The 21,938-nt window shown below is 40.0% G+C and overlaps 1 protein-coding gene across 3 annotated transcripts in view; it reads right to left on the bottom strand.

The window, feature by feature from the left end:
* Nucleotides 1-21,938, bottom strand: part of LOC134864628 (teneurin-3) — a 294,448-nt gene that overhangs the window by 86,910 nt on the left and 185,600 nt on the right. For all 3 annotated transcript variants that reach the window (XM_063883759.1, XM_063883760.1, XM_063883761.1), the window contains exons 10-11: nucleotides 8,461-8,634; nucleotides 4,827-4,891 (exon numbers count right to left, since the gene is read on the bottom strand). In XM_063883759.1, the coding sequence (XP_063739829.1) occupies nucleotides 4,827-4,891; nucleotides 8,461-8,634 (239 nt within the window). The remainder of the gene's footprint in view (nucleotides 1-4,826; nucleotides 4,892-8,460; nucleotides 8,635-21,938) is intronic.

Here is a 21,938-nt window from a genome sequence, read left to right as displayed (position 1 = left end):
TGCCCGCTTTGACAGGGACAATCAGGAGGTGGCCATCAAGGCTGTGCTCACAACAGACCATCAGCCCCTCACACTCTCCCCCACCGATGTGTGTGCTGCACTGAGCCGGATAAATGCACGTAAGGCTGCTGGCCCTGATGGCATCCCCGGACGCGCGCTCAGGGCCTGTGCTGGGCAGCTGACTGAGGTCCTGACGGACATCTTCAACCTGTCACTGGCCCAGGCAGTGGTCCCCACGTGCTTCAAGACCACCTCCATCGTGCCGGTGCCCAAACACTCCAAGGCAGTGAGCCTTAATGACTTCCGCCCCGTTGCACTCACCCCCACCATCATGAAGTGCTTCGAGAGGCTGGTCCTGGCTCACCTCAAATCCTGTTTACCACCCACACTGGACCCCCTACAGTTTGCCTACCGCAAGAATAGGAGTACAGAGGATGCCATCTCCACGGCACTTCACTCCGCCCTCTCTCACCTGGACAATAAAAACACTTATGTGAGAATGCTGTTCATAGACTTCAGTTCAGCATTTAACACCATCATCCCCTCCAAACTGATCACTAAACTGAGGGATCTGGGCATCAGCCCTTCCCTCAGTAACTGGATACTGGACTTCCTAACCAACAGACCCCAATCTGTCAGGTTAGAGAACTACACCTCCTCAACCCTCACATTGAACACTGGTGTCCCACAGGGCTGTGTGCTGAGCCTTCTCCTCTACTCTCTTTTCACCTACGACTGCATACCTGTACATGTTTCTAATACCATCATCAAGTTTGCAGACGACACTACGGTGATTGGCCTCATCAGCAACAACGATGAGTCGGCCTACAGGGATGAGGTCCAGCGCCTGGCTGAGTGGTGCGCCAACAACAACCTGGCTCTCAACACAAAGAAGACCAAGGAGCTCATTGTGGACTTCAGGAGAACCAAAGGTGGCACACACACCCCCATCCATATCAACGGGACGGAGGTTGAGCGTGTCGCCAGCTTTGAGTTCCTGGGTGTCCACATCTCCGAGGACCTCTCTTGGACACTCAACACCTCAACTCTAGTCAAGAAGGCTCACCAGCGCCTCTTCTTCCTGAGGAGACTGAAGGAGGCTCATCTGTCCCCTCAGATCCTGGAGAACTTCTACCGCTGCACCATCGAGAGCATCCTCACCAACTGCATCTCGGTGTGGTATGGCAGTTGCTCTTCTGCGGACCGGAAATCGCTTCAGAGGGTGGTGAAAACTGCCCAGCGCATCACTGCTTCTTCACTTCCCACCATTGAGACTGTACAGCACAAGAGGTGTCTGCGGAGGGCACGCAGTGTTGTCAAGGACATCTCTCACCCCAACCACAGACTGTTTGCCCTCCTCCCCTCTGGGAGGCGCTACAGGGCCCTCCGATCCCGGACCAGCAGGTTCAGGAACAGCTTCTTCCCTTCGGCTGTCATCCTGCTGAACTCCGCACCACGGTGATGGCCCCCCTGGTTACCCCACCCTGGCCTGTACGGCCATGCACCTTCCCCCAGCCACTGAACTTTTTGCACTACTTACAAATGTTACTGTACATACTTTATATTTATTCCGTTTATACACTGTACCTACCTCAGCACCTCACTACCTACCTCATTCTGCAATTTCTACCTCTACCATCACTTGAATTCAACTGCACTTTACATACATTATGCCATTTGCACTACCTTGCTGCTGTTTACTCATACATACCTTAAACTCATCTCTGTTTACTTTTTAACATTTTACTGCACATACCTTATTCGAGCTGTTCATATCCTTTATTATTTATATTTCACTACCTTCATATGTATATACATTCTCTGCACTTTTACTGCTTTACTTGCACTTCTGGTTGGATACTAAACTGCATTTCGTTGTCCTAGTACTTGTACTCTGTGCAATGACAATAAAGTTGAATCTAATCTAATCTAATCTAATTTAGGTTACTTTAATTCCTTTTTATTTTAGATACATGTATTTTCTATTGCAGTAGATGGACACCTGATTTATTAAACAGAAATGCAGTCTATGCTTTAGATTCCTTTAGGCTTGAACAGCATTTGTAAACTCTTACTGTTACTACATTTTGACATGATATATCTCTGTTTGTTATTTTCCAAGGTTACACTGTTACATACACTCAAGTGAAAAAACATCTTATTGTTATTTACTTTCTCTTGTTTTTATTTGCATTGAAATCCCGAACTAGCGGAAAGTAATCAACATGGTCATACTCTGATTAGGTTTCTGATTACATTGCATTGTAACAGAATACAGTTTTAAACCCTCCCAACCCTACTTAACTAATATTAGTTATTAGATTATCAAATTCAATCCAACATTGCCAATTAATAGAAAGACATTTTAAATCTCAAAAGCTCGATTTAAACAAATGTTCATCAAGCTTCATGACATAACAAGCTGTAGGGAAGCATGCACCTCTGGCCCACACATGCACACACACTGCAGTCTACATGACATGGAAAATAGAGTATATGAGAAAAACAACATGAAAAAGTCCCTGCAAAGCTTTGATGTCTGAGATAAGGGCCAAGGCTGGGTTTATTGCGATAACAGTAGCATCACTTCCGTTATATTTATTAAAAAATATACTTTTAATAATGCTGTGTGAGGGATAGACTCACATACAAACCACAAAAAACATGTAACACACACACACACACACACACACACACACACACACACACACACACACACACACACACACACACACACACACACACACACACACACACACACACACACACACACACAAGCCTGTGGCAACAGATATCCAATTCCAAGGACAATCCTCCTTCATAATTGCTGCTGTTCATTGTGGGAATGGTTGGCCTTTAGAATAAATACCACCTTCCCTCCCCTCTGACTCTTTCCCATCATTCCTTCCTCTCTTTTTCTCTCAAGGCTTTTAAAAATGAAAATAACTTGCACACAATCTAACGAGGAGCAAGGAGCCCCGGCAGTTCTAAAGCCATGCAGGAGAGAAGAAAAACACATCCGGATGTTTTATGATTACAGGTGTAAATGTGAGGCCTCCAATGGGATTTTTAAGGCTAATAATATTTATTTTCTGCTTGGACTGAAGTACACTTATGTTGGGCGTATTATCAAGTTCCAGCCACTTTCAGACTTTAAGATGCACTTTTCTGTAATGTGTCTGAACTGTATGTTGTGTTTGGTGAGTGTGTTGTTTTATTTGCGGGTCCCAAAGACACATTTGCAATTCATATAAATCTAAATGACATTTAATCTGACTCTAAATCAGTTGGACATTTTTCAACATAACTGAGAGTTTTCAAATCTAAGAAAGTAGAAACAATGTTTTTTTTTGCTAAACGGCTGTTGGTGGAAACTGTTGGACGCAGTGAGTCCAGCCAGGATGAAGACATTAATAACTTCAGTAGAAACTCTTTACGAGTGAGGGCACATTCAGGTCTATCAGAAGTATTTTTGCACCAGAATGGTTAAATGACATAGTGATACAAATTGTATTAAATCAATTTGGAGGGCCCCATAGAGATTTGATTTGACATTTTCTATATTATAAAGTAGACTAACCCTGACTCAGTCTATTCAGCGGCTGAAAGAACATTTTTCAGAGCTGACAACTTCTGTAATTACACGCCACAGATGATCACTGTGAGATGATAGACTCCCTTTGACCCACAGTTCATTTTGGACCAGGGTGATTGTATCCATTCTGCCTCAGGCTGATCTAAATCTGGGGAAAGTCATCTTATTCACACAAATTCTATTAAAAGAGAGCGTTTAACATTACATATGTGTAACAAATGTACCATTTATTCACTAAAGAGACTAAGGTAAGGGATAATTAAAATAACATTTTTAAGGTGAGGTTTTGCACATGTGAGAGTCTGTAAAGCTGTATGAACCTGACAGTGAAATATTTGAGAAGATTCCTGCCTTTCATCAAGAAAGGTGCACAAAGCATTCCTGCAATTTGATGAATTCCATATTCGTCTGTTGTCACTGTTTTGTCTGTTCTTCTGATGAGGGGAATGATTGATTGGTTTAGAAGAAAAAGAAGGGTAGGACTTATAATGTGACCCATTTTCTTGATTTTAACGGAGTGATGTTGACTATTTGATTGCCCAGTTAATTTAAACCTTGTATGAAAAGCAGTTCCCAACTACAGTTGACCGTACAATCTTCCCGATTTATTAGCCTACACTTACAACACTTCCTGTGAGGGAGGGAGAGAGGGATACACAAGGCCTGCAGAAAGGAAAACTCTGGTGCTATCTGATGGGCTCAAAACCTCAGGGTGAAAAGTTACACATGCAGCAACAAGAACAAAAACGGCAGTAACAGTGAGAGCTAGACAGGGGAGGAAGCAGGACAAGATGGTAAGGGGATGAAGAGGATTAACGACGCAGAAATAAAAGTCTCGTCTGTCGTCCTGCACCTGGACCGGACTAATATGTGTCCATCCAGCACTCACTGTGTACGTGTCTGTAAGCAGGAGATAAACAGACTACAGAAAGTGCTTTGTCTGTGTGTGTGTGTGTGTGTGTGTGTGTGTGTGTATGCACTGAAAAAACTGAAACGTTGACTATAATTAAATGTATTATGTTAAGAAATAACACTTTATTGTATTAGTTAGTTGAAAGCAATGGTTATAAACAAAGGTTCAACCTAATATTTTTGCTTTCAACTAACCTGATACAGTTATCTTAAATGTGTTGACAAAAACATTTAAATACGTTCAGCGTTTGAGTTTTTTCAGTGTGTGTGTGTGTGTGTGTGTGTGTGTGTGTGTGTGTGTGTGTGTGTGTGGTCTTACCTATGCAATAACAGAGCAGGACGGAGAGCAGTACAGATAGTCCCACTGCACTGAGGGCTGTACACCTGAGAGAGACGGATAAAAAAAGTCATTGTTATTGTCTCGCTGTCACCATGTCGGTATCCTCTTTGAGTGAAATAAACATAAACTGTTCAGTGTAACCTTTAAATTACACAGACATCCTTTAGATGTGTTTTGCAGCCACACAATTGTTTATTTCTGATGTAAGATTGACTTCCACAATGCTCTTGATTTGTAAATGACTCTGGTGTCTACATGATGACATCTATCATGAATAAAGGGGCATTTCACCACCAGATCTCGACAAAGTTCTGTTGATTGTTATCTGATCTTACAATCGTCAGTCTTCACTGTAAATGCTACATCCTGAAAACTCGGGCCTGACCTGTGCAGAGGTGCTAACATTTCAGTCAGAATAGTTACTAAGGTTAGAGCAAGGGTGTCCAAACTTTTTTCACTGAGGGCCAAATATAGAAAAGCATGAGGCTAGGCTCCTCAGCGTGGGGTGTATTGCCTCATACGGTAAGTTATAAGTTAGCTAAATTAATTTAAAAAAGGGAATAAAAACACAAGTCTAAATCACAGCTCTCCATAGGGTTTCAATTATATTGTAACAACAAGTGTTATATATAAAATTCCCTTCCAATAAGGGGCAATGGGAAGGGTATATTTCAAGCTTGTTATGTAAATAAGTTATTGGTGTTTTTTTTTATCAACTAATGTTTGTTAGAAAAGGTTTTAAACTTTAATTGAATGAATTTATTTGAAAAGTGAGCTTCTTAACACATGAATACTACTGTGTACTATATGTTTACATTTATATTTAAGAAGTACAATATAAGACAAGCACAAGTTTCAGGTGTGGGCCATATTCCATTATACTTTTTAAATTTGCTGAGGGACAATTCAAAATGGAGTTTGACGCATTTGGCCCCGATAGTTTGGACACCCCTGCGTTTTTCAAATTGTACAATATTGCCGGTACAGAGAAAAAAAAGCTAACATTATACACACTATTATTACGAAGCATGAAACAAGGTTAATATATTTGCATTGACTTAAAAAGAAAAAAAAAAGGAAGGAAGGAAAGACAATGATTTACGCTGTCAAATATTCTGTTGCTGCTATGGTAATTGCTTTTTTTCCCCATGGCCCCATCCCAATGTAAACACAGAAAAGTCCTGTAGTCTGCGAGTTAGCAGACCCCCCCCCCCCCCCCCACCCCCCCCCCCCCCCCCACAAATCAGACAGCAGCTGGCTATTGGCTGCTGCTCTTATGGATCCAGTTACTGCCAAAATGCAGTCGACTGTAAACGTAACTCAAACCCTTTAAAATCCACTTAGATGGCTGATGTCCATGTAACCTGTGTGTGTGTGTGTGTGCGTGTGTGTGTGTGTGTGGGTGTGGGTGTGGGTGTGTGTATATGACATTTTTCTAACAGGTTTGTAGTGGGAAGGTAGTCTCTGTGGTGTGTGAGATAAGAGCCAGCAGGTCGATGGTGTAACTCAGACATAAGGTAAGGATAAAGTCAGTGCTGTAAAGTAACTAAGTACATGTACTCAAGTACTGTATCAAGAACAATTAGAAGGTACTTGTAGTTTATGTGAGTATTTCAATTTTTGGGGTAAATATTGTCCTTGGCCCCCCCGGCCATCTGTTCCAGATTCCCTGCCCGAACATTTTGATTGCAGGACTTTTACTGTAACAGAGTATTTATACACTCTGGTACTTCTACTTTTACTTATGTACACGTTCTGAGTACTTCTCCCACCTCTGGTATTAGTTATAGCTAGTTTCCAATCTGTTTATTTTTCAAGAGTGCCATTGCAAAGTGTACTGCTCTAATCTTTACATTGAAGGAGAAGTATGAAGAGTTCAGAGAGGGGGGCTGGTCGGGGATAACGTGAACAATATAATAGAAGCGTGAATAAAGGTGAGAGAAAGAAAAGACAGCTGTGTGCTTAAAGGAGCCAAAGGCAGGCAGAACACACTGGAAATAATGACACGTCTAAATGTCATCTGCAGAGGGAATGTAAATGCTAAACAAGTGTGTGTGTGTGTGTGTGTGTGTGTGTGTGTGTGTGTGTGTGTGTGTGTGTGTGTGTGTGTGTGTGTGTGTGTGTGTGTGTGTGTGTGTGTGTGTGTGTGTGTGTATGCACAATTCCATTATCTACGCAGTGCTACATAAACATTTTCTTATAATTTACAAAGCTTTTTGATAACGTTCCTCTCACATTCAGGGATATCACTGTAGCAGTGTGTGTGTGTGTGTGTGTGTGTGTGTGTGTGTGTGTGTGTGTGTGTGTGTGTGTGTGTGTGTGTGTGTGTGTGTGTGGACTCAGGGAACAGGGTCTGACCTGGACTCCTCTCAGAAAGAAGCGTTGTGAGAGAGTTCTTCACAGAGAGGCACGCTGGTGTTTAGAAGCACTGACCTCTGAGAAACTACTATCTGCTGACAGGCTACTCACAGTCATTCCAATTGTAAACAGTTTTACAAAGAATATTTTCTCTCTTTCAGAGGCAGGGTTTGTGTGGTTGGTAATGGAGCAGTTGTGTGAACTGCAGAGCCAAAGGAGAGCCTGTGGTTTAGTTTGCTGTTAAATGTAATGTACGCTTCATAGTGGCTCTTAAATAATATTCTTAGGAAACCACAAATGCCCTTGCCTTATACAGTATCTGTTCAAATCTATCTTGTTGGGTTGACACAGTGAGGCCAGACTCTCCATCGTTGATATGCACACATCAGCTGAAGCAGTAAGGTCCCATTGCAGGAACCTATACATCGGGTCAGATCTTTTACTTTAAAAAAGTTAGTGAAAATAACTCCTACATTCAAAATGAGGCAAAGCAAAAGTTCCAAAGTATTAGCATCCAAATACTCTGCTTAAAGTACCAAAAGTTGAAGTACCCATTGCGAAGTATGGCTGATTTCAGAGTCCTAAATATAAAGTGTTTTATCAAAGTTATTGAGGATATTTGTGTTCCTCAGTTAATTGTTGCATCTGGTGAAGGTGAGGTTTATTTAAAAAAAAAATTACACAGCTGGGTAGCTTAAGCTAAAATAATATTCCTTAATGTATTGGTTGAATTAAATGTGTTATTAATAACATAAATAGGCAAAGTTGCTTGTAAGTAAAGTTGTAAAATAAATATGAAGGAGTAACACTCACAACATTTCCCTACAAAATGTAGCGGGGTAGAAGTATAATGTGGAAATACTCATCTGAAGTACAAAGCTTGACATTCTACTAAAGGACAGTACATGAGTACAAGTATTTAGTTACGTTCCACAAGTGAAGCAACATTTCCAGTACAAAACCGGTGTAAAATCTGGTAGCAATGAATCTAACCTCTCTTTATTTTTGGAAAGAAGGCTTCTGTCCCAGCCAGTGCTATTTGCCTAGAAGGTCTAATGTAGGCCCATATTCACTGAAGTAAGGCTAGCATCATTTCCACAGTCAACTCCCCCCCATTACTGATGAGCCTGTCTTGTGTGTTTTATTTCAAACTGGTCAATTGCTCTAAAATCCCCCTGTGTCCTGTGTAGATTTTACTGATAGCACACGTGGAGCAGAGAGCACATGAATGATCTTCCTGCTCATTGCTTCTCACCTCCATGAGCAGTACTTGGACGATTTCTTGAACTTGAAGGCAGAGCGGGACAGGGTGTTCCTCGGCAACGGCCTGGTGGGGGGGGAGTACACTGATCCTGTTGCCATAGTGTAGCCAGGAGTCGCCGTGGAGAAGAGGGGGGTGGTGCCTGTACCGGTCTTAAAGAGGAAGTGCCTGGAGTGCGAGAGAAGATAAATTAGTTGTGGTACATTAGCGGGGACATTGGCTCTGTTTACACACAGGAAGTAATGTGTCGTACACAATGGTCACACACTGATCCCCCAGCATTAGTCCCAGGTAACTGCGTACATTTTCATTACTGCCTAATTTACAAGTGCTATAAGGTTGCGCCTCTCAACTGCACTCTGTATTCACTTTTTCCAGCACTGTGTGAGTCATAAGCACTTATTGCTCAAAACTGCACTTCTGTCAAGTGCATACTGTATGCACGGCTGATACGTGTCTGGGAAGATAATGGCATTTGAAAAGTAACTTGATTTATGGATCTGTCTGAAAGCCATGTTCGTGAGTACTGTCTTATCACTGCCAACACAGTGTATGACCGGAGCTACGAAAAATAAAAAACAAATGTTTTTCATTTTTATAGAATCTGTTCCCAGATCTGTTCCCATCTCCAGAAACAGTAGTAACTGAGAGTTTGTAGCCGTTAATGTGTCTCATGTGTGTCTGAGCTGGAGCTCTGTTCAGCGGTTCCCTGTTTGTAATTTCACATTTCAGCAATATTTTACTGTCGGAAGATCACGTCCAGCTATCAGAGCTGTGTTCACTTACTGCTGTCGCTGCTTCATATTTAAGATTTGGATCCGTACACATCAGTAGCATAGAGGGACAGTACAGGTTTCAAGGTTTCAAGGTTTCAAGGTTTCAAGGTGTTATTGGTCATATGCACAGCATATACAACGAATATGTTGGCAATGAAAATCTTATGTCCCATGCTCCTCCAACAACTCAACATACATGGTGCAAATAAGATAAATAAAATAGTGCAAAAAGAGAGAAGAATATTTACAACAGAGAAGAATATTTACAATAGGGGGGCCTTCTCACATTAGGAGTTTGCTATGCATGCTGGGACACCTCCGACATGTCTTCAAGGTTAACAACTCCTCCTATAAAGTTTGGTCTGGCTTAAACCTAAACAAATGTTTGGGTTTACTGAAGGCGAGATTTAGGCCTCAGCTTTGTGGAGTATATCAAATATCAAAATATGTTTTTATCAAACACATAAATCACTATAACAACAGTATTGTAGAGTTGACTGTATACAGTATGTGCTTTTTAAAAATAATCACACAGAAATATTAACTCATCAAAACTCACATATATATAAAGTGTGGAAGAGGACAAGGGCAACATGTGATCTTTTTAGATATTACCAAAAGTGATCTTTCCTTTTTTTTTCTGACTTTTTTTCTCCAAATTTAATCTCAGCACTCACAACCACCAAAACAATTCTCACTTGGCCTTAATTCTCTTTTGAATAAAGATATCTAAACATAATATAATATCGATATACTTCCCAGTCCTAGCACCAGTGTTTGCTATTCTTCGTCGGCGGACAAAGCTTGAGCTCATTTATTGGATTAATGAAGCCTGTGACATGCTTTTATTTTTATTCAACATTTCTAAAGTCAAGCGTAACCACTCTCGGCCTCAAGGCCTGAACTCATTTAAAATCAATAATTTATCAACAATTAATTATTGTGAGAATTAAAATAAAGCTACAAGGTTAATACTATTTATCAGGCAGGTCTGGGATTGTTCAGATTAGTGTTAGCTTAAACCACATCCAACACACTCTGATAACACTGCCTGTGTAATCAGCCCACTGTTGTCCAAATAAAATAAACAAAAGAAAAAAATAGTACATTTTTATTTCCAAAAGCCGTCTTTGGTGTTTTCCATGGGAACATTTTCACACAAAAACAACTGGCACTCAAATATATGGCTGCAGTAATTACCAAGGTCACAATGCCTAATTAATGACAGAACCCCGGCTAACGAGCATCTGTAATTACAATCAGACGGCTCTCTAACAAGGTTGTGTGATTAACAATTAGAACCTATTATAACAAGGGTCCTTCAATTAATACCTGCCTGTGGGCAAGATGTGAGAAGGGAGATAGAAGGAGAGAGGAGCGTGAGGGGAGGGAGTGATTAAATGGAGAAAGAGACAGAAATACAGAGACACAACGAGCAGCACTGAGTTCTGTACGCTCTAGTTCAATCTAAGTCACACAAAACAACCCAAGACAACAAGAGGAGATACTTCTTTCACATAACGTGTGAAGGTGTCACTTCATAAACTCAGTTTTTACACGGAATCAAAAGCCAGAATTAGAATTATGATGTTACAGGTGGGAGCAGTACTCAGGTCTTGTAGTTGAGTAAAAGTAGAAGTACTCAGGTCTTGTAGTTGAGTAAAAGTAGAAATACTCAGATCTTGTACTTGATTAAAAGTAGAAGTACTCATGTCTTGTACTTGAGTAAAAGTAGAAGTACTCATGTCTTGTACTTGAGTAAAAGTAGAAGTACTCAGATCTTGTACTTGAGTAAAAGTAGAAGTACTCAGGTCTTGTAGTTGAGTAAAAGTAGAAGTACTCAGATCTTGTACTTGAGTAAAAGTAGAAGTACTCATGTCTTGTACTTGAGTAAAAGTAGAAGTACTCATGTCTTGTACTTGAGTAAAAGTAGAAGTACTCTGATCTTGTACTTGAGTAATAGTAGAAGTACCAGAGTGTAGGAATACTCTGTCACAGTAAAAGTCCTGCATTCTAAATGTTCCTCCAGTGAAAGTAGAAAGTACTCTCATCTAAATGTACTTAAAGTAGCGACAGTAAAAGTAGTCATTGTTTGATTGGTCCATTTCAGAATAATATCTCTGATATGTTTTATAGTTATTGATCATTAAAGTGTTCTCAGAGCTGGTAAAGGTGCAGCTAGTTTGAATGGCTCTGTATACTGCAGGGTAGCTGCTGAATTTACTCCAGGTGAACTACAGTCTGATTGAAGGGCTGATTATATTTACCATCATTAATCCAGATCTGTAAAGAAACTAAAGGGATTAGATAAAGGTAGTGGAGTGAAAGTACACCATTTACCTCTGAATTGTGAGGTAAAAGTCACATGTCGTAAAAATATTGAAATACTTAAGTAAAGTACAAGTCTCTAAAAAGCATACAGAGTAAAGTAAATCTACTTACTCTTACGTTACACCACAATGTTTTCATCCAAAAGGAGATGGATTTCTGTGACCTTTGACTTTGTTACACACAGTATACTTTGCCTATGGTAGCTAATTGAAAACACATCTTTTGTCTGCCTGTCTACCACTGGGACATGAGCCTTTAGGAAATTAACAATTACTTGATATAATGATCATCAGGTAAAGGTCAGAGAAAAGCCATTAGAGTGAGTCCTCACTTTACGGGGCGTGCTGTGAATGAATAAACTATTCCTCTGTGCTGGTACCTGCAGGTGAAGGGGCTTCATGAGGGGGCCCAGAGGGGAGCAGCAGGAACTGGGAGACTGTTCAGCTGACAGGACCAAGCAGCTCAGGGGATCACAGGACACTCAGAGCATGGCCACACACACAGGCATGTTTAAATATTTGAATTAATACCGAAAGTGTGATGAGAGTGATGTTGGTGATGAAACACACACGTGTAAATTGTATGAATGTGTGGATGTGTTTCAGTTTGTAGTGAGGTGTTGATTACTAAAGTAGATTTTAAACGGAAATGAGTGTGTGTTTCCATTAACTGTTCTTTATAGAGACAGAACTGTTGCTGTGAGGTAAGTAAGTATTTTGTTATCCTGGAGCAGAGCCCCTTTACTTCCTCGCCTAATAAAGCATGTATGTTACTTAATGCAGGTTTAAAGAGGTTTACTCCTCCACACGCAGCGTTGCTTTCTGCTGCTATTATTTCACTTTTATTTATTGGTCTTTTGAGTGGCAGTGGTGCTCAGTGAATGCCCTCTCTAGGCCATTTTATCAGCTATCCCTGTACAATCTGATGCAATACAATAAAACTTCTACTTTCACAGAGCTTAATTCATTACAATAGCTGAGCTAAAATGTCAGTAACACACACAAACCAAATCAAATCCACACATTGTTCAATTTACATTATTTTGACAATTTAGGAAACACATCTCAAAATGTGTATTGCCACTCCCACCAAACATTGGTATTTGCTTTCCATCATATATTTCTCATATACTGTATTTCTTTTTGTTCTGTTTTTCAGTTTGGGGGAACAGATGTAATGTTGGTTGCAACAGAATGAGAAGTAGATAGAATTGGAGGATGACACCCTCTTTATTGGTCACATACATGCACACAGCAGAGCACACAAAACACTACAAACACTTGCTGCAAGTGGAAGGTTTGTTTGTTAGTGTTGGGATGTGTGTGTTTCATCACCAACATGTCTTTCCATTTTGAAGTTATTATTTCTGTCTTTAAGGCTGGGCATTTGGACAAATCTTGGAACTTAGAAATGAAAATAAAGCACTACAGGAAGCCAAAAAACAACAGCTTCAGAGGAAATTCAAAGCAAGTTCAGAAAATGAGCCAAAACACAGGGGGTTGTGGGTAACACTGTCATGATGTTGATATCTGACAGTGTGCAGTGTGTCAGGCTTGGACAGCTGAGCATGAACATTTTGGATGTATGATTATAGCGGTTTTCTTTATGCTACAGCAGAGACACATCTATCGTGATTAGCTGGAATCACAGGGAAACAAACACATTGTTTTTTCTAAATCCCTTACAGAACAGTTACAGCTTACCAACTCTCATACTTTCATGAGTCACATGAGCTCATCTTTCTTAGTTTGTATCAGCAGATTCAGAGACTGAATCGGATATATTAAATGTCTTAGTTTCCATTCAATGGTTTTAATTCTCTCATTTCCCCCTCAAACAGGCACATGTTGAGGATCTGTGCAATGCTTAAGTTTATTTAGCATGAAACTGGAATTATTAAAGGCAGTGAATCAGCAAACATTAGCTTTAATAAGGGCACATCTTTAGTCCTGATATTTCTGTTACTGCACTGGAATAAATGCTGCTCCAGAATCAATAAAAGAATAAAAACAAGGTTTTTTCACTTGTAATAAGTCAAAAAACCAAAGTGAAAACTTGCTTGGTAACATTTCTTGAAATAAGAGGGGATATTTAGATTAATGAAATATTGTACTTAGCAGGGGAAACTTATTGTGAACTACATTTGACCAGGATCAGGAAATGTTGTGTTACAAAATAAGCCAGAAATGCTCAAAAGTGTTCTGTTTTCTGATGTTATTGCTGATTTTCCTATAAAAGAAACGTGCTTTCTAAAATCACGTAAGATTTATTTCTTGAAAAAAGATGATCCATCTTTGACTAAATTCCACAGCATCTTAAAAAAATGTGTTTCCTCTGAGATACAACTGGAAATAAGATGTTCTCAACAGTCTCTGACTTAAAAAGATACTTAAAAACAAGACTCAATATCTCACTGCATTGTTTCTTCTTCAGTTATTAGGTCTTATATCAAGTGTAAAGACATATTCTGACCAGAAATCAGACCAATATATTGGCAAGGTTTTTACAATTTGCCATGTCAACAGACATCGTTGGCAGTATATTGTGGTCTGGAGGCAGAGCCTGAGATTAGAGACATGAGGTTTTCATAATGCCTCTGCCCTGGGACATAAAGCAGGACAGGGACTCTGAGAGAGCCAACATGCAGACAGCATGTCTTATAAGTGCCAGTTAATGACTGCAGACAGAGCGGGGATAATGGAGTGTACAGTGAGTGTAACCACTGTGTGTGGATGAGAGTAGCATGTAGCCAACCATTACTAATCTTTAGTTCAGTAACAAAGGCAGCGCCTCAAATGCACGTTTGTCCCTCCTGCATTTACATTACAGTAACACTACGAAACCTGTCTTTGACAATGGGAGTGACAGATGATGACCCTTGTGTGTTTGTGTGTGTGTGTGTGTGTGTGTGCGTGTGTGTGTGTGTGTGTGTGTGTGTGTGTGTGTGTGTCCGTGCGTGCATGGGTGTGTGTGTGTGTGTGTGTGTGTGTGTATATGTGTGTGTGTCTTTAAGTGTGACTTAAGTAACAAGTGAAAACTCCAACAGGTTACAGATCATCAGGATGAAAAAACTGTGACTAATGTGAGGACAGTAGATATTGTCTAACACTGTGACAATAGCCAATTAACAACAGCTTTCTCAATACACCCCCCACCACACACACACACACACACACACACACACACACACACACACACACACACACACACACACACACACACACAAACACACACTCACACACACTGCCTACAGTACGTGGGATAACAGAATCGTTTACGTTTCACCATGTAATTGTTCTTTCTCTTCATGCCTTAAATCAAATTACACCCACGCAGTCCTTTAGAATGCCTGCCTGTAATTCCCCTCTGTGTAAATGGCCATGGACATAAAGTCCTATTCAGAGGACAGCGGGTTCACTGTTACAAGTAACTGCCTCATTGATATTGATCAGAAGAGGTATTTGTGTATTTACTCATGTTCTTAGCACCACAGTGGAATAATGAGTGTGTGATAAGAGTTACTGTCTATACATTTGAGGTATTATTTGGAACTCGATTTCTGTTTTTTTCATTTATTTGGTGTAAAAAGCTTACAATATGCAGCTGGTGTCTGCACCAACTTCACACAGACTTCTCAAAAACATATTTTGGACTACTCTCCGAAGATCCCTCTTGTCATTTTAAAGGGTCTTAAAGGAGTTTATGATAAGCCTAGAGTCAACGTAAATATGATCTATGACATCTGCCTGAAGTCAACAGAGGCAAGATACGTTATTCAATCCTTCTGGCTGCTTTAAAAAATATTGCACACTTAATTGTGTTGGAATTGGAAATGGAAAATGTGCTGCATAAATAAGAATAGACAATAAAACTATGGACAGCAGTTAAGTTAAGTATGCTTTAACTTTGTGGCATAATGTTTGAGGAGAACTTACACAATAGTACTATTTATAGTATAGTATATTTATTTAGTGTGAAATGTTCACATTTGAATGAAATTAGTTGTAATAAGATAAATAAGAAGTACTTTATTAATCCCAAACTGGGAATTTTTTTTGTTGCAGCAGCAAAAAATAAAACAAGGTATTGCACATACGTAATTAGAAATTAAAAACTAGAAATAAACAATTCTAAAATCTAAACATCTCCAAATGGAAATAAAAATAAACCAGTATTAGAGAGTAACACATATATATACAGTTGACTATGAAGATAAATAATCTATAAACTGTCTGACAAATAAACACTATTGAAGTTTACACAAAATAAAGCAGGATATTAGATACATAAGTTTTATAGCAACAAACTGTCATACACTTTTTCACAGTACATCTACATTTCAAAATCGCTGTGTGTGTGTGTGTGTGTGTGTGTGTGTGTGTGTGTGTGTGTGTGTGTGTGTGTGTGTGTGTGTGTGTGTGTGTGTGTGTGTGTGTGTGTGTGTGTGTGTGTGTGTGTGTGTGATTGACAAGTAACACCTGCCCAATCCAGTGACCAGTTGTGTTGGGTATCCATTGACACAAGAGCTCACAGTGCTTGTGTGTGTGTGCGCGTGTGTGTGTGTGTGTGTGTGTGTGTGTGTGTGTGTGTGTGTGTGTGTGTGTGTGTGTGTGTGTGTGTGTGTGTGTGTGTGTGTGTGTGTGTGTGTGTGCGCGTGTGTGTGAGAGAGGATTAACACCTCTAAATGAGGACATTCACACTCTCCTGTCACATCTCTTTCCCGCTTTAATCTCCTTGGAACCCAATAAAGTCCATAAGTCCCCTCATTAGTTTATCTACTGTGTGCTGTCACACATCAAATGGAGCTACACATACACACTGTGTGGACATTAACTTTGTGTCAGTCCGTTACAGAACAGCCCAAACAAATGAAATGTATTTGAATTCTATCCACTTTAAAGGAAATCTATAGAATTTACTTAAAATTGTACTTGTTTTTAGATAAGTGCTCCATCTCATTTCTGAGGACTAGTCGGTAAACACATATTTTCTCGACTGTATTGATTGATGAATAAATAAAAAAAATCGATGATTTTGAATAGATTTTATTTTAAAGTGTATTTTTCTTTATTAGCACGAAAATGCAATATTCTACAAAACTTACAAACGCACTGAAACAACTGAAACATTGACTTTAATTATTGTATTATATCAACACATTTCACGTAACTGTATTATTAGTTGAAAGCAATAATATTATGGTCTGCCTAATATGTTTTTAATTAAACGTAATATTTTAGCTTGTAACTAACCTCATAGAGTTGTGTGAAAACTTTTGACATAATACCTTTATTAAGGTTTTCTCAGTGCATGAACCATTTATAAACCTTAGTGGAAAATACTGTATCTGTGCGGGCAACCAATGTCTGTCGAAGGCCAACAGTGTGTGAGTGTGTGTGAGTGTTAGTTTGCTTGAGCTGCAGCACCTTGTATTGCAGCCTCTGCTTCTGTATGAATGTGTGTGAATGGATAAATAAGTGAATTGTAAATGTAAAGGGGTCACAAAGACTGGAAAAGATCTCTTTGAAAACAGTCCCTTTATCAATAAACATAATAATCAGTATAATAAACTGTGAGTGATGCATGAATTGATTTCTTTCAGTTTGGTTAGTATAATATCTAATCACATTGTATTTGATATGCAAGGGATACACTGTCTTTCTTTATCTTTAGTCTCATTATGGAGTTATTGTGCTTGGTTGTGTTGGATATAAAAGGTGTTTAAAAAGCAGCTCTAATAATGCTTACTCCCGGCATGGCGTATTAACAGTTACTCCAGAGTGAGGTAAACCCAGTCTAACTGTTCCTCACTGACTCGCTCATCCACACTACACTCAGGTTTAAGCAGCTCTTTTTGCAGCGTGACAGAACAGGCTTGTGTGCTTTTGTACTTCCTAAGTATGAACATTAAACACACTCCCTGGAATCTGGTAATAACCAGTCACATGGTCTCCTAGTAACAAAACTGACAGCAGTTAGCCTTCATTTATCACTCAGCATCACACAAAGGGATGGGGCACCACTTCGACTCACTCAGTCTACACTTTGAATATGACAATAAATCCACACACAGAGATTGAAGGAACACAATATGGGAACAAAAGCAGAGAAGTGAGAACTGGGGGATGAGGGTGTGTGTGTGTGTGTGTGTGTGTGTGTTTGTGTGTGTGTGTGCTTGTGTTAAAGAGGCTCAGAGAAAACAATATATAGGGTAAAGGTATGTGGCAGTTGCTGAGTGTTTTGTCTGCAAAGATTAACTATAGAGTCTATATGATACGAGGGCTGTTTGACACACACACACACACACACACACACACACACGGTCTATCTGATACCACATGTCAGCTGACAGGAATGTTGAGGAGAGGAACAGCCAGCAGGACATAGACCTGGCTTAGATTGTGTGTGTGTGTGTGTGTGTGTGTGTGTGTGTGTGTGTGTGTGTGTGTGTGTGTGTGTGTGTGTGTGTGTGTGTGTGTGTGTGTGTGTGTGTGTGTGTGTGTGTGTGTGTATGTATGTGTGTGTATGTGTGTGTGTAGGAGTGATACTGATCTTCAGGTCTGGACCAGTTGTGTGGATTACATTGTTACTGTTTATTTGATTAGTGATACATGAGTTCAAGACGGGACGTTCCAATAAGGCTTTGCGTCACGGATGCTCTTCATATTTGACCGACTGATATTCCCTGTGCGTACTTCAGAGGTGGATGGATAACTCTGGAAACTGTCTAGGGGAAAACATAATTTCAAAAAGAAAGGGAAAGTCCCCCATGAAAGAGTAGAGTGAGACTCTAGAGGTGCTGATGAAATCCGCTCTTTTAGGGGATCGGCGTTCGGTACTTCAAAGATTGACACAGGTTTGAGCTTGTGTTTTAGACTAAATTGTTGAAAAGTTTGCATTATGTGTGAATAAAGTGGCACATTGAAGCTGATGCACCACCCAGGTGGCAGCCAGAGCTGATCAGCCACAGACCTGTCCCTGTGAATAACACCGTTTAACGGTTATATGCTTTTTAAAATACTGTCAAGACATGTTCTTTTGTTTGATTCAAATTGCTGAGTTTCTAAACTTTAAATGGTGATACAATTTTGGCATTGTACTACATGTATGCCTGCACCACCTTATATAACTCAATTCATCTCCTCTACCAATTGGCAAGTTTTACAATATACTGCTTTATTTAGAGACATCTAATACTGTAAACACAGGTTTATTTTGTTTAATTCAAACTGCTCAATTGTTGTTGTAAATAGTAATACAATGTTGGCTTTGTTTCAAAGCTTGCGCCACCTTTAGCTATATTTCATATTCTGTAAACAGTAGCAGCTACTCAAAACCTTACAATAAACTGCTTTTATATAAAGACATGAATTGATATTGAGTAGAATTGAGTGTGGTGTATCGGTTCGGCCCTCCACCTCAGTCCCAGATTCTCATCAGGCCCCTGATTAACCCATCCTGCGCCATTAGAATGTTGTTAAAAGTTTTTTTAAGATTAGGTCTTTTGCCGAACTCCCTAAATCTTTGCTTCTTTATGAACATGGATGTTTTTAGTCACAGGGTTCTGTTTTCTGTTTACATCAACTTAAAAATCATTTTGAGTGTTCTTCAGTATTGAAATACTGCATGGTACAAGTGTTTGTCAATCGCTTTAAATCAAAACTTCTCCACCTGGTGCAAATCTGCTCAACGACTGTAGGTCTGTGGAGACTCTATGAACCCACCCGACCATGACAACATATTAAATCTTCTCTGACCCAGCCATGTCCTGAACAGAGAGTATGAACTGCTTCCATCAGATCAGAGGTACAGGGTCCCACAGTGTGATGAAGACAGACTGGAGCTCTGCTTTGTGCACCAGTCCATCCTCAAACTAAATACAGAGCTAAACCCCAGGTCACATGTACATCAGATTATCTGGAACAAGTAGTTTTTTCAGTGATTGTGATGTGATGTTAAATTTACGTTTCCTTGTGTCTTAATATTTGTCCTTGTTGGTGTTACAAATGGAGCTGCTGATGCTAGAAACATTTCAGACTTGATCTGTCAATAAAGTATTATCGCATCGTCTAATAAGGATTCACATTATTGTTACATTTGACAACAATTAAAAAATATGTCATTAACATTCTACACTTTCACTTTATGGTATGTATCTGAATAATTAGCATGACAGGAAATGCTGAGTCACAGTAAGTTAAGCTGACTCAAGTAATAAAGGTCTCAAAAGTGCCACTTTGTGTGGCAGGATAGTGACAGTGGAGGATGGATGGAGCAGACATTGAGATCTGAAGATGTTTGGAGGTTTAAGGTGCTGACTGAATAAGACTGGGGCTTAGAGGTGGCTTCCAGGTCACACAGCAGTTATTTCTCAGCTCCAGCCACGTCAAGTTTTTCATGTCAGATTCTGAATGTGTGTGTGTGTGAGAGAGAGAGAGAGAAAATAATACTATTTTGTACACACACACACACACACACACACACACACACACACACACACACACACACACACACACACACACACACACACACACACACACACACACACACACACACACACACACACACACACACACACATTCAACATTCCACACTCACAGGGTCAGACTTCTCGGGTGGGGGTGGGCTCAGTTTTGAAACATGAAGCTTGAGACTTTGTGTGTGCGTGTGTGTGTGTGTGTGTGTGTGTGTGTGTGTGTGTGTGTGTGTGTGTGTGTGTGTGTGTGTGTGTGTGTGTGTGTGTGTGTGTGTGTGTGTGTGTGTGTGTGTGTATAAGCCTTTCATATGATTATAAAGCTGGGCCAGGGACATGGTTTGGCTGTCCCACAGGTCCAACATTCTCCTACACACACATGCAGCCAGCATTCTGGGGGTTGTTAAGATCCTCGAGACTTACACCCCCCCCCCCCTCCATTAATCTATCAGCATCTCCTTTTCTCTCAGGGAATGAAACAAAAGAGAGTGAGAAGAAAAACTAAGAAAGAAGGGAAGAAAGAGTTGGCTACAAATTGTCTGGTGAATGAAAGGTCAAGGTTAAAGTTAACCTCATAAATTGTGTGTGTGTGTGTGTGTGTGTGTCTCTGTGAGAGTGTGTGTACTAGGCTTTCATATACATATACAATTACACCAGGGTTCATGGTTTGGCTTGTCAAAAAAATCTACAAATTCTCCCGAACACACAGTCAAACTCAAACACACACACACACACACACACACACACACACACACACACACACACACACACACACACACACACACACACACACACACACACACACACACACACACACACACACACACACACACACACACACACGTTGGAGATTACAAAGGCTTTCTGCTTCCATCAATCCGTCACCCTCCTTTTCTCTCCGGGTGAAAGACATTAATGAGAGCAGAACAGAAAAAGGAAAGAGCGAAAGAGGGGAGCAGGCTACACACTGTGGGGGGAACAGAGGGTCAAGGTTGCACCCATAAATTGTCTGTGTGTGTGTATGGACAGCTCTGGGGCAATAGGCTTTCATACAGCTGCCTGCGTGATGCTACTCTGCCGGAGAGAACAATGATTTACAAACATCCCAGAACTGTGAGGGGAGGACAGAGAGAGTTGCACATTGTTCAGTGAACAGGGATTCAAGGTTCAAATTATCCAATAAAACCTGTGTCATGTCTGACAAGAAACACACTCGGGATGCTTTGAGAGGAAACTGCAAAACGAACTCGGTTTGGAAAACTACGGTATTAGGCTTTAACAAAGAGGATGATATACTGTGGACTTGGGATAACAGATTTTGTATCTGAGCTTCAGGTTATTTTTAATTTTTTAATTGCTGGGAACAGATTCCACGGCCAACTCTGTCCACCACCAGCAACACCCTGACTGCTCTCTGCCAGCCGTCCAGTATATTTGAAATGTAATAGCAACAACTTGTAGCGAAAACTTTTAAATTGGTCATTCTTATATTAATTATTCTTATTTATTCATTTTGTAGGTTTAAATATTTTATTTTCATTATTTATTTGATTGTTATCTTATTTTTATTATTACACCTTTTGCCCCTTATATTATTACAATGTATAATATGTTGTGATGCTGCATGTGTGCAAAAAGGTTTGAGCTGAAGTGAATTTCTTGTTTTGATTGAATTTGTGATGTTGAAAAAGCACTTTTAACTGCCCCTGGTGTAAGAAAAGTGCTAAAGCTTTAATATTATATTATTATTTACTTTTTTTCAAATAATCAAAATAAAACTTTTTCAATTTCCCTTTAAAAAAAAAATCTAACCACAGCCTTCCCATCATCAAAATACATTACGTTGGCCCCGGCCGTGGCGCAACTGGCTGGGGCACCTGCACCGTACGCCG

The sequence above is a fragment of the Eleginops maclovinus genome, chromosome 5 (genome assembly GCF_036324505.1).
Source record: "Eleginops maclovinus isolate JMC-PN-2008 ecotype Puerto Natales chromosome 5, JC_Emac_rtc_rv5, whole genome shotgun sequence".
Taxonomy (NCBI): domain Eukaryota; kingdom Metazoa; phylum Chordata; class Actinopteri; order Perciformes; family Eleginopidae; genus Eleginops; species Eleginops maclovinus.
This window is presented reverse-complemented; position numbering and strand designations above follow the sequence as displayed.